At 46.8% G+C, this 12663-nt stretch overlaps 1 protein-coding gene across 5 annotated transcripts; it reads right to left on the bottom strand.

The window, feature by feature from the left end:
* On the bottom strand, positions 1-5337 carry TMEM106C (transmembrane protein 106C). Of its 5 annotated transcripts, none has more exons than XM_002823147.4 (8): positions 5261-5337; positions 4473-4687; positions 3543-3606; positions 2892-3051; positions 2660-2800; positions 2157-2206; positions 1621-1674; positions 1-750 (listed from the first exon to the last, which is right to left on the bottom strand). In XM_002823147.4, the coding sequence occupies exons 2-8, from the start codon at positions 4657-4659 to the stop codon at positions 654-656; spliced, it is 753 nt and encodes a 250-aa protein (XP_002823193.1). In that variant the 5' UTR covers positions 4660-4687; positions 5261-5337; the 3' UTR covers positions 1-653. The 5 variants fall into 5 exon arrangements, with proteins under 5 accessions (XP_002823193.1, XP_002823192.1, XP_009245943.1 ...); XM_002823146.4 differs by having other exon boundaries at positions 5190-5298; XM_009247668.3 differs by lacking the exon at positions 5261-5337 and adding an exon at positions 4926-5229.
* Positions 5338-12663: the final 7326 nt, after the last annotated feature.

The raw sequence follows: 12663 nt of genomic DNA, 5'->3' as shown, positions 1-12663 counted from the left end.
TGAATCAAAAGCAGGGTTTATTTTTCTATCAAATCCCCAATCCATGTTCCAGCCAATGGATGAAGGGTGAATCAAGCCCCACATAGACTCTTGGTAAAAACAATTCTAACTTTCTAAAAAAAAAAGCCAACACACTTTTTTCTTTCTTTTTGAAAAGCTCCCAGGCCTTTGGGAACAGCTGAAACAAATTCATATCCTGAATAGGTCTGTTTTCTCTTAGGTATTTGGATGGTCCCTCTCTGCGGCCACTTCTGCACAGATGAGGCACTGATAATGGCCTGCAGCTCACTCACAATCCTAGCTCCACATCACTCCATGGTTTGATAACCTAGAACCACGTTATGATTTCTATTTATAATGCCCTAAGAACAGCTGAAAAGATCTGTATTAAATTCTGCAAACCTTTATTGAGTGCCAACTATTTGCTGGGCACAGGCTAGGCACTGGGCAGTGATTCTGCTGGTTCTGAGAAACATAAATGGTACCATAGGGAGGTGTTTCCTCCTAAGTGGCAGGAGGATGTTTGCTGGGAGTTAAGTGAACCAATTCCTCCTCTGCTTACACCACGTGGGGGTAGGTACAGAACTCAGGAGTTGGGAACATATGCTGTGCTCTCTTCTACAGGCGCTGTGTGGAAGAACCAATAGCAGTTGTTAAATAGCTGTGGAATTTCCTCCACAATCCACATAGTGATGTGTCTCCAAGGAGCTCTGGGTCATGAGGCCAATGTATGAAATCTTCACTGAAGTTCTAGGGAAAAGAAAACCAAGAAGAATTAATTATGTTTGGGGGATGAAATAAGCCAGAAAAATGTCCCAGGAAATTTTTTGCAAGTTCAGGGAACAATACCCATGGGCCCCAGGCACATATCCTCATGGTTATGTAACCAGGAGGCCAGAAGATCTTCCCACTTTCACAGAGATACTGTGCCAGGAGGTGGCCTTCCAAACAAGGGTTCTCAATCGAGAATGATTTTACCCCACAGGAGACTTCTGGCAATGCCTGAAGACATTCTGGGTTGTCACAACTAAGGGATGGAGGGTTTACTACTGGGATCTAGTGGGCAGAGGCCAGGAATACTGTTAAACATCCTGTAATGCACAGAACAGCCCCCTACAACAAAGGTCTGGCCCAAAATGTTCATAGTGCCAAGGCTGAGAAACTCTGCTCTAACCCCTCATATTTCATGTCTGCAGCAGAGTCTTGTCACTTGCAAATTTAACAGTCATGCTTCCAGAAACAACCCTAAAGATCCATGACATGTGGTAATTTGTGTGGCTAGAGAGGAAGTCTGGTCAAATGCCCAGTACTTAACATCTTGAGAAAGCTTTTCTGTTCGTGACTGTCTCATTAGGATTCTGAGGGGATCATGTGTTTAGTTAAACTAGACCCATTTTATGGAGAAAATGTTTGACTGCTCAGGGTGACTGGTGATTTGTGAAGGGCATGTGGACACTGCGTTTAGAGAACACCAGGGGTCTACTGTATCTGTGCCTGTGAGGCACAGGGTGTCCCCTTGGGCTAGGTGCCTCTGCCCTGTGGTCACACAGGGGCCTCCTGAGCAAAGGTGGCAGGCTCACATGGCCGGACAGGCCATCGGGACGGGGAAGAGAGACGCACCGCATGAAGATCACTATGCTGTGCACCAGGATATCAGGTACCGTGCAGAAGAAGCTACCAAACAGCAAATATGGAAATAGTCAGTTTTTCTTTTTTTGAAAAAAAAAGCCTCAGCAGAAGAGTGCAGAGTTACACTGTCCTGTTTGGGGTGCCCCCCTCCCCCTTCCGACATAAGTGCTGCCAAGGCTCGTCAGCTCTCAGTCCCTGCCACCGTTGTTTTCATCCTCCCACAGCGTCATACCACTTTCTGTTTTTTCAAACCCATCACATAAGTGCTGGAGCTTGGTAACGTTTTTAGTGGCTCAGTGTTCTCTTTTAGCAATTCCAGCACTTCTGCCACATATCAAATAAGACATTCCTCAAATGCACACATAATAACAGTACATTCTTCAAATAAATCTCAAGACATCCAAAGCCAAGGAACCTATAGGCCAAAAGCTGAGATCTAAGGCAGGACCAGGCCCCAATCAATGGAGTATGACTTTGAATCCCTTTCCTCCAGTAGAGAGCACACACAGAGAGAACAGTGTCCTTACTACACATAGGAAAACGGTCCTCCCATCTCGGCCTTCCCGGTAAAATTCACCTGAAAATAAGATACCAGAGTTGGTCTGTGGCCAAGCAGGCTTGACACAGAACAGTATTATTATTAGCAATCCAAAGACCTTGGGTCATTCTTCCATCACATACAAAATACTTCCCTGAGATTGTCCCTAATATAGTCTATGAGCCTCTAATTGATACTGCCAACCTCTTCCCTTTTGAGAGGCCAGTGGACCTCAAGCTGTAACACTGCTGCTTCTTATTTTGTAGCAAATCTTTTTCTCTTACAAATTATTCTGCTCCCCAAATGCTTAAATGATGGCTGTTTTTTCTCACAATTATTTATAATTACAGGGCCCATCAGGTCTTCCTCATCACCAGTTCCTACAAGTAGAAACGAGGAGACAAAAAGGAAAGTGACACAGCTATGGCATTCCTACAGCCCCCTACTCTTCTCTTAGGCCTGTGGGGCAAGATTCCTAAAAGAACAGCATACCAGTTGCTCACTCCGAGGTGGAATAAGGGAGACGTTAGTAGTCACATATGTACCGACCACTGTGTTCATGTACTGAATCTGGCTGGACAGGCTGGTCACTGCCACCGGGTAGAAGTTGGAGTTCCTGATTTTCAGGGTGGCCTACATCAGGGCAAGTCAGGAAACAAGTGTAAGTGTCCTGGGTCCCAACCTGGCAGGTGCACAACCCAGGGAATGAGACCCTAAGGCTTACCATGATGGTGAGAATTACAAGGGAGTCTTGCTTATTAAATGTGACTTTCACGACTTTGATGCCGTCATCATCCACAAGGACTGAATGCGGAAACAAGAAGAAAACCACCAAACCAGATGCCAGGAGACAAAGCAGGATGGACAGGAGGACATATTGCTTACTGCAAATGACACAGCACATGACCGACCCAGGCAGTCAGATATCAAGGTTCAATGTGTCAAGATTAAACACAAAACCAGGAAAGAGAAGGGAGTGAAAGGGAAGTTCCAAGAGCCAGGAACCATAAACCAGTCAAGAAGCAGCGAAGCAGGAGAAACCTTTTAAAACTCCTTTAAACACTGTTTGCACTCTGGGAAGAAAAGCTGAAGAAAGGAGCTATGTGGACAGAGACAGTCCCACACCTCCCTGAACACCCCACTTTCCCAATTTCTTCTAATTCCATTCCTTGACCTTCAAAGCATTTCCAGCTTCAAGTTTCTTTCCCCAGATTGTGATGGGGGCAGAAATATCTTACTTGGGCAAACAGTTAAAAGGAAAATGGGGAACTTATAAGAACATATGTAGTTTTCAAAGAATTAACTGGCATTCATACATACAGAAAGAGATTAGGGACAGAAGTAGGTATTGACAGGTGAGAGGCAGGTAACTCACGTTCGCTGAGGGCGCAATCTCTGATCACTGTGTGGGATCAAAGCCACCAACTCATTTACTTGCTCTAGAAAAGACCCAAACAATTATTTTGTAAATCCCATGTGTTGGCAGTACTTTCCTTCACATCTCACTTGAGCCTGCCACAACAAATATTCTTCTGGAATGAGACATTTTAAAAAATGCTAGTGAAATTCACATGTTGGGTCTAATGAACAAGAAACAAGAGAGTGCCACAAATTATAAAACATCTATCAGTGCTGCCAGGGTAGTGACGTGGAAGTTGAAAAACCTAGGATCCTGTTCTGGCTTTACTACATGGGCTTGGCAGAGTCGTTGAATCTCTCAAGGCCATGGTTTCCTCACCTTTCATATGGAAGCTTTGGAGTAAATGATTTCGAGGGTTCTAACCAGCTCTAAATTTCTGTGACTCTCCAGCTAAACTGTTAAAGACTTTCTGAGGGCCAATTTGTTAATAGTAATAGATGATCCTGTACCAAGACTAAGTATCTGTCTCTCTCTCCTGACCTGATATATTTTTCTGACCTTAGGCTGTTAAGGATTAGCTACCCATTTCCTTGAAAAGCAGCTTCCAAGATGCTTCCCCCGCAAAGCTGTCCCAATCCTTATGACAGCGATAAAGAAATGTGCCTGTCAACAAATCCCACAACACAGAGCGAACTGAATGTTCCAAACCTCAGGAAAAGAACAAGAGTGGAGGTGAAGAAAAGAAGAAAGGGTTGGAAAAATAAGGAGAGGAAGAGAAGTTGCGGAACTGCCCAAGTGTATTAAGTCAGTTGAGCTGGCTCCTGTCCAGGGTACTGTCTCTGACTATTATGGTATTACTGCCCAGAAGAAAAGTTGTCTGGGCAGACAGGAGAACTCCGAGGGTACCTTGGGATTCTCATCAGGGAATCATCCCTCCATGATCACCTGTTGGAATGTAGCCTGTCCCCTGGCACGTGAGACAGGTGATGCTATCTCTCCCGGTGAATTCCACATATGGGAACTGAGCAATGGCTTCTTCCTGCTCTCGTTCAGCCAGCAAACCGTCCCTGTCATCTTCTTGCTTTCGCCTCCAGGAGGAGGGGCGAGCAGCAGCGGAATGCTGAGACCCCATGGCCGTGATATGCCACTGGTGTCATGTCCTAAGATGAAAAGAGGGAGTGCACGTTAGCGGCCCCAGTGAATCACGACAGAAATCGCTTGTTTCTATAAGAAAATTAAAAACGCAAAAATGACAAGTTGCCGCCCTGAGTGTGGTCCCAACACCTGTACGATTTCTATCGGGACCCTCATTTGTAGTACTGCTCCCCACTCCCCTCTTACCCGCCACACACAGCCGGCGGGGGTAGGGAGGGGGAACGGGGCCTGCCTTTCACGCACCTGCCTCGATCCTCACCGCCCTGGGACTTGGGGCACTCCCGCTCCCACCTGGTCCAGCCTCGCCCCTTCCTCTTCACTATTTGTAAGCTCTGTGCCCTCCTCGAGCAACAAACAGGCACCAAATTGATAACGGGCCTTAACGATTCCCATTCCTCTCCACCCCCCAGCCCCAGGAGGCGGGCTCAGGTCACGCCCCCTGGCAAAAAGCGATGCTCTGAGCCCACGAAAGTGGCCCAGGCAGGAGCGAACGCCAGCGTCCCAGACCTGCAGGGCACGAACTCCCAGAAGCTCCTCTCCGGCCGCTCCCCCGACCACCTGCCAGCTTGAGGACTTACCAGCCTCTTGGGTCTGCGGAGCGGCACGCACTCAGCGCGCAGGCGCCAAATACCAAGCCCGCTAGGAGAACGCCAGCGCGCGCTCGCGCGTGCGCTCTTCGCGGCTCCGGAGCCCTTCCCAATATGGCAGCTGTCTAGCTCCCTCGCTTCCGGTAGAGGGCGGCAGAGAGCGCCGGGGAGCCGCAACCCTTGCTGTTGGGCCGAGGTAGTCCGCGGAGTCGGGACGATGCTCTGCTGTTCGCTAAATAGGCTGGGAAAGGCTCCAGTCAAGTTTCCCGAGCAAAACACTTCTCTGCTGCGAGAGGAGGAAGGTGCTGCCGGCTACCGAAGCCATTCTGAAATATTCTTTATAGCACAGGAGCTGTGTAGTCGCTGAGGGTACACACATGCAGAGCATCCAGAGAAAATGCCTTTGCAAAAATTGTAAGTGAGAAAATTATGACAGTGAAAGAGATCTGACTTACCCAGTTCCGTCTTGCTTCTAACCTCCGAACGGCCCTTGTTCATTCCTGGGCATAGGCCAAACTAACTTTGGGAGGAATTTAGTTTATAGTTGAACTTCGAAGCAAAGATAACAGCCCTTTCCCAAAACAAACCCCCTTCTTGCCTGGGGACCAAGACTGCCTTTGTAAGACTAACAAATTAGCCACAAGATTAGAAATTATGGTTTAGGAGCCATCCACACAGAGGTCACAAGATTCCAAACCTTCCTTATTGCTCCAAGGGATAACATCACTATTGTAAAATCTAAGATCGGTGCTGGGGATATTTTTCAGACCCTGCACTGTGAGGCACCAGCTGGCAGTACCCAGACCAGTTATCTGGCTCAGCCAGTTCTGCAATCCCACCCAGGAACAGAAAACAGCAAGAAGAACCCACTTAGACCCCCCTATGATTTCATCTCCAACCTGACCAATCAGCACTCCCCACTGCCTGATACCTACCAGCCAAATTATCCTTAAAAAACCCCAGTCTCTGAATTATCGAAGAGACTTATTTGAGTGATAAAACTCTGGTATCTCGTTCAGCTGGCTCTGCATGAATTAAAATCTCCATTGCAATTCCCCTGTCTTGATGAATCAGCTCTGGGCAACGGGCAAGGAGAACCCGTCCGGCAATTACATCAGAACCTGTCCTCAGTCCAGGAGGGGAACCAGAGGCTTCTAGGGGGGAGGAGATATTCTGAAATGGGATGAATAAGGGGCCCACTTGGCAATAGAGAGTGAGGCTGGTGACCCCTCAGGTTTCTGCCACCTCCGTATTTTCCTCTTTCTCCTATGGGGAATGACAATGTACCTGCTGTTGTCTAGCCATCTGCCTGACCACTGGCCACAATCAGCCCACTGAGTCTTTAGTAAGAGGCAACAAGGACCCTCTACTTCCCCTCTCACATCTCTGATCCACCTCTTCTCCTTCTTGAAATGTTTTTTTTCATCTGGTGGGTCACAGAAAACGATTCCCCAAAATATGGTGTTTGAGCATACTGAGTGCTTTTGAGAATTAAAAGAAAACAAGCCTCAGAATCAAGGTACCTCTAACCTTGTTTTGTTCCTCCCCTCAACCCCAAGCACAGGGGAAGACTCTCTCTGGAATTTCCTTGTCTCACCAAGAAAGCTTTTTTTTTTTTTTTTTTTTTTGAGACAGGATTTTGCTCTGTCGTCCAGGCTCAAGTACAGTGGTGCCATCACAGCTCACTGAAGCCTCAAATTCTGGGGCTCAAGCAGTCCTCTGTGAAACAAAAACAAAGCTAAGCCTCCTCTACCCCCAGCCGTCTGCATGGACCCCTCCTCTCAGCTAAGGGCATTCCAAAGTTAACCTGAAAAACTAGTTCAGGCCATGATGGGAAGGGGGAGTCAGACATGCCTCATTAGCATTGTGAAAGAAAAATAAATCTCAGGACCCCCAAATCATGAAGCCAAGGGAAAAGTCAAGCTCAGGACCCCCAAATCATGAAGCCAAGGGAAAAGTCAAGCTGGAGACTATGTCAGGCAATTCTGCCTCCCATTTTATTCCTAAATAAGGTAGCTACAAAGATCAAAATTACATATCCCCCTCACAATTTGCCCACAAGGAATTTCCTTGTGGACAAAGGACAGACATGACTCAAAGTCATCTTTCTGAGGCTCACCTGAGAAAAATGTGTATTCAATTGCCTCCTCTGCCCTACGGTGTATGTGAAAATGCAGGTGTACTGAGCCAGACTAAATTGTGTATTCAATGGAAGACAGATCTAGGACTCAAAAGAATGCAACCTTTTTTCTCTTATCTACTTCTGACCTGAAAGACCCACACCTCGCCACCCTTTGAGTTGTCCTGCCTTACTGGACCCAACCAATGTACATCTTACACATAATTATTGATGTCTCATGTCTCCCTACAATGTTTAAAAGCAAGCTGTACCTGACTACCTTGGGCACATGTCGTTAGGACCTCCTGAGGCTGTGTCACAGGAATGTCCTTAACCTTGTCAAAATGAACTCCTAAATTAATTGAGACTTATCTCTGATACTTTTTTGGATGATACCTCCCACGTCAACCTCCCAAGTAGTTGGGACCATAGGTGTGCACCACCACACCTGGCTAATTTTTAAATTTTTACTGGCAATGGGGTCTCCCCCTGTTGCCCAGGCTGGTCTCAAACTCCTGGGCTCAAGCAGTCCTCCTGCCTCAGCTTCCCAATGTGCTAGGATTGCAGGCATGAGCCACTGTGCCTGGCCAAGAAAACTTCTTACCAAGAGTTTGTATCCCATCCCTGAAATATCATGATCTGTGGCAGAGAAGAAGACTGAAGAATGCAATCATGCCTGAATGGAATTTTTCACAAGATAATGCCTGCCTTTCCTGCTCATTCAAATTGCAAAGAGAATCATTTACAGGTTAATGTGTCTGCCTTGTCTATTCATTCTCCCTAATCATTTACTGCCCCTCAAAAGAATTGCTTACATTCCCCATCTTCTTTCTCCCCTGTAAAGAAGGGTTGTATCCATTCTCACACTGCTATAAAGAACTACCTGAGACTGGGTAATTATGAAGAAAAGAGGTTTAATTGAATCACAGTTCCACAGGCTGTACAGGAAGCATGGGTGGGAGGCCTCAGGAAACTTACAATCATGGCAGAAGGTAAATGGAAAGCAAACACATCTTACCATGGCAGAGCAGCAGAGAGTGAAGGGAAAAGTGCCACACACTTTTAAACCATCAGATCTTGTGAGAACTCACTCACTATGACGAGAACAGTTCCCATGATCCAATCACCTCCCATGAGGCCCCTCCTCCAATTCAACATGAGATTTGGGCAGGGATACAAATCCAAACCATGTCATTCCACCCCGGCCCTCCCAAGTCTCATGTCTTTCTCACATTGCAAAATACAATTATCCCTTCTCAGCAGTCCCCCAAAGTCTTAACTCATCCCAGCATTAACTCAAAAGTCCAAGTCCACAGTTGTTACAGGAAAGGGGTCCTGATCCAGATGCCAAGAGAGGGTTCTTGGATCTCGCTCAAGAAAGAATTCAGGGCAAGTCTGCAGTGCAAAGTGAAAGCAAGTTTATTGAGAAAGTACACTTTGGGAGGCTGAGGCAGGCGGATCACAAGGTCAGGAGATCGAGACCATCCTGGCTAACACGGTGAAACCCTGTCTCTACTAAAAATACAAAAAATTAGCCGGGCATGGTGGCAGGTACCTGTAGTCCCAGCTACGCAGGAGGCTGAGGCAGAAGAATGGCGTGAACCTGGGAGGTGGAGCTTGCAGTGAGCCGAGATCGCGCCCCTGCACTCCAGCCCGGGCGACAGAGCAAGACTGCGTCTCAAAAAAAAAAAAAAAAAAAAAAAGAAAGTAGAGAAATAAAAGAATAAAAGAATGGCTACTTCATAGACAGGGCATCCACAAGGGCTGCTGGTTTCCTGTTTTTATGGTTATTTCTTGATGATATGCTGAACAAGGGGTGAATTATGGATTATTCATGCCTCCCCTTTGTAGACCATATAGGGTAACTTCCTGATGTTGCCATGGCATTTGTAAACTGTCATGGCACTGGTGGGAATGTAGGAGTGAGGACGACCAGAGGTCACTCTCATGGCCATTTTGGTTTTGATAGGATTTAGCTGGCTTCTTTCCTGCAGCCTGTTATATCAGCAAGGTCTTTATGACCTGTATCTTTTGCCAACCTCCTATCTCATCCTGTGACTTAGAATGCCTTAACTGTCTGGGAATTCAGCCCAGTAGGTTTCAGCCTCATTGTACCCAGCTCCTATTCAAGATGGAGTTGTTCTGGTTCACATGCCTCTAACAAAGTCTCATTTGAGACAAGGCAAGTCCCTTCTGCCTATGAGCCTGTAAATTCAAAAACAATTTAGTTACTTCCAAGATACAATGGAGGTACTGGCATTGAGTAAATGCTTCCATTCCAAATGGGAGAAATTGGCCAAAACAAAGGGGCTACAGGCCCCATGCAAGTTTGAAACACAGTAGGGCAGTCATTGAATCTTTTTATTTTTTTGAGACAGGGTCTGGCTCCATTGCCCAGGCTGGAGTGCAGGGTTATCTCAGCTCACTGCATCCTCCACCTCCTGGGCTCAAACCACCCTCCCTCCTCAGCCTCCCAAGTAGCTGGGACTACAGGGATGTACCACCGTGCCCAGCTAATTTGTGTGTGTGTATTTTTTTCTTTTTTGGTAGAGATGGGGTTTTGCCATGTTACCCAGGCTGGTCTCAAACTCCTGGCCTCAAGCAATCCTCTCGTCTCAGTCTCCCAAAGTGTTTGGATTACAGGTGTGAGCTACCACACCCAGCCAAATCTTAAAGCTCCAAAATAATCTCCTTTGACTCCATGTCTCACATTCAGAGCATGCTGATACAAGCAGTGGGCTCCTAAGGCTTTGGACAGCTCTGCCCTGTGGCTTTGCAGGGTACAGCCCCTTTGGCTGCTTTCATGGGCTGGTGTTGAGTGCCTACTACTTTTCCAGGTGCACAGTGCAAGCTGTCAGTAGATCTACTATTCTAGGGTCTGGAGGATGGTGGCCTTCTTCTCACAGCTCCACTAGGCAGTGCCCCAGTGGGGACTCTGTCGGGGCTCCAACCCTTATTTCCCTTCCACAATGCCCTAGTACAGGTTTTTCATGAGGGCTCTGCCCATGCAGCAGACTTCTGCCTGGACATCCAGGCATTTCCATACATCCTCTAAAATCTAGGTGAAGGCTTCCAAACCTCAGCTCTTGCCTTCTGCACACCTGCAGACCCAACACCATATGGAAGCCACCAACACTTGGGGCTTGAACCCTCTGAAGCAACAGCCTGAGCTGTACCTTGGCCCCTTTTAGCCACAGCTGGAGCTGGAGCAGCTGGGAGGCAGGGTGCCATGTCCTGCTGCTGCCCAGAGCAGCAGAGGCCCTGGGCCTGGCCCATGAAACCATTTTTCCCTCCAAGGCCTCCATGCCTATGATGGGAGGGGCTGCCACAAAGATCTCTGACACCTCCTGGAGACATTTTCCCCATTGTCTTGGTTATTAACATTGAGATCCGCTTTACTTACGTAAATTTCTGCAGCTGGCTTGAATTTCAACCTGCCCCCACCAATTTGGAGTCTCACTCTTGTTGCCCAGGCTGGGGTGCAGTGGTGCAATCATGGCTTACTGCAACCTCTGCCTCCCAGGTTCAAGCAATTCTCCTGTCTCAGTCTCCTGAGTAGCTGGGATTACAGGTGCCCGCCACCAAGCCTAGCTAATTTTTGTATTATTAGTAGAGACAGAGTTTCACCATGTTGGCCAGGCTGGTCTTGAACTCTTGATCTCAGGTGATCCACCCTCCTCAGCCTCCCAAAGTGCTGGGATTACAGGCATGAGCCACTGTGCCTGGCATCCAGCTTGAATTTCTTCCCAGAAAATAGGTTTTTCTTTTCTACCACATGGTCAGGCTGCAAATTTTCCAAACTTTTATGTTCTGCTTGCCTTTTAAACATAAGTTCTGATTTCAGATAATCACTTTGTGAACACATACAACTGTACACTGTTAGGAGCAGCCAGGTCAGGTCACCTCTTGAATGCTTTGCTGCTTACAAATGTCTTCCACCAGATAACCTAAATCATCTCTCTCAAGTTCAAAGTGCCACAGATCTCTAGGGCTGGGGCAAAATGCTGTCAGTCTCTTTGCTAAAGCATAGCAAGAATGACTTTTACTCCAGTTCCCAATAAGTTCCTCATCTCCATCTGAGACCACCTCAGCCTGGACTTCATTGTCCATATCACTATCAGCATCTTGGTCAAAACCATTCAACAAGTCTCTAGGAAGTTCCAAACTTTCCCACACCTTCCTGTCTTCTTCTGAGCCCTCCAAACTGTTCCAACCTCTGCCCATTACCCGGTTCCAAAATTGCTTCCACATTTTCAGGTATCTTTATAGCAATGCCCCACTCCTGGTATCAGTTTTCTGTATTAATCCATTCTCACACTGCTATGAAGAACTACCTGAAACTGGTAATTATGAAGAATAGAGGTTTAATTGACTTACAGTTTTGCAGGCTGTGCAGGAAGCATGGGTGGGAGGCCTCAGGAGCTTAGAATCATGGCAGAAGGTGAAGGGAAAGCAAGCATACCTTACCATGGCGGAGCAGGAGAGAGAGAGTGAAGGGAAAGTGCCATATGCTCTTAAACCATCAGATCTCGTGAGAACTCACTCACTATCATGAGAACAGCCCCCATGATCCAATCATTCCTGCCAGGCCCCTCCACCAATTAAACATGAGATTTGGGCAGGGACACAAATCCAAATCATATTGAGGGTGTATAAGCTTTTGTACCCCATTTCAGGGTTGGGCTAATCACTCTATGATTCCCTCTTCCCCCACTCCCCTTCCATGCATATTAATAAAATTTGTATGCCTCTTCTTCTATTAATCTGCCTTTTTTCAGTTAATTTTCAACAAACTTCTCCTACCATTTTGGCACTGTGAGCAGCACATCAATGCCGCTCTGCTCCTCTGGAAGCTCTCATGAAAAGAATTCAGGACCTCACAAGTCAGCAGAAGGGTAAGAAATTTTTACCAGCCAGGCTCTCAATCTCTCTTTCTGTGGAATCTCGTTGAGCAAATGGTAAAAAAACACTGCCTTTTTCTCTCCCAAATCTTGATTAATGGGAGAAAAGCATTTGTGTGACTAGTCTTGGGTATGGCAACTGTGGTGTACTTTTCGAATGAATATTCATGTTGTCTGGCCCTTTTTCCTCCCAGAAATCCTGTTTTCCTCTGTCTTTGTCTTTCTGTGTTCTTATGCCATAAAGTGGGTACCATAGCGTAGAACATATGCCTAAAACCCCTAAAGCCTGCTGTTCAATTCAGCCTTGCAGACTGGTCAGTTTTGTGGTTCTGACCAGTCCAGTGTCTATTTAGAAAAACCACTGAGTACCCAAA

Source organism: Pongo abelii, chromosome 10 (genome assembly GCF_028885655.2).
Source record: "Pongo abelii isolate AG06213 chromosome 10, NHGRI_mPonAbe1-v2.0_pri, whole genome shotgun sequence".
NCBI classification, from domain to species: domain Eukaryota; kingdom Metazoa; phylum Chordata; class Mammalia; order Primates; family Hominidae; genus Pongo; species Pongo abelii.
This window is presented reverse-complemented; position numbering and strand designations above follow the sequence as displayed.

Bases quoted from the DNA above. Each gene is read 5' to 3' on its own strand.
- TMEM106C (XM_002823147.4), bottom strand. From the start codon at position 4,659: ATGGGGTCTCAGCATTCCGCTGCTGCTCGCCCCTCCTCCTGGAGGCGA. The intron at 2,207-2,659 runs GTATGCTGTTCT...TCTTATTTTCAG, and splicing joins CACCTCGGAGTGAGCAACTG to GTGAATTTTACCGGGAAGGC. The intron at 1,675-2,156 runs GTAAGGACACTG...GCTGTTTGGTAG, and splicing joins GGACCGTTTTCCTATGTGTA to CTTCTTCTGCACGGTACCTG.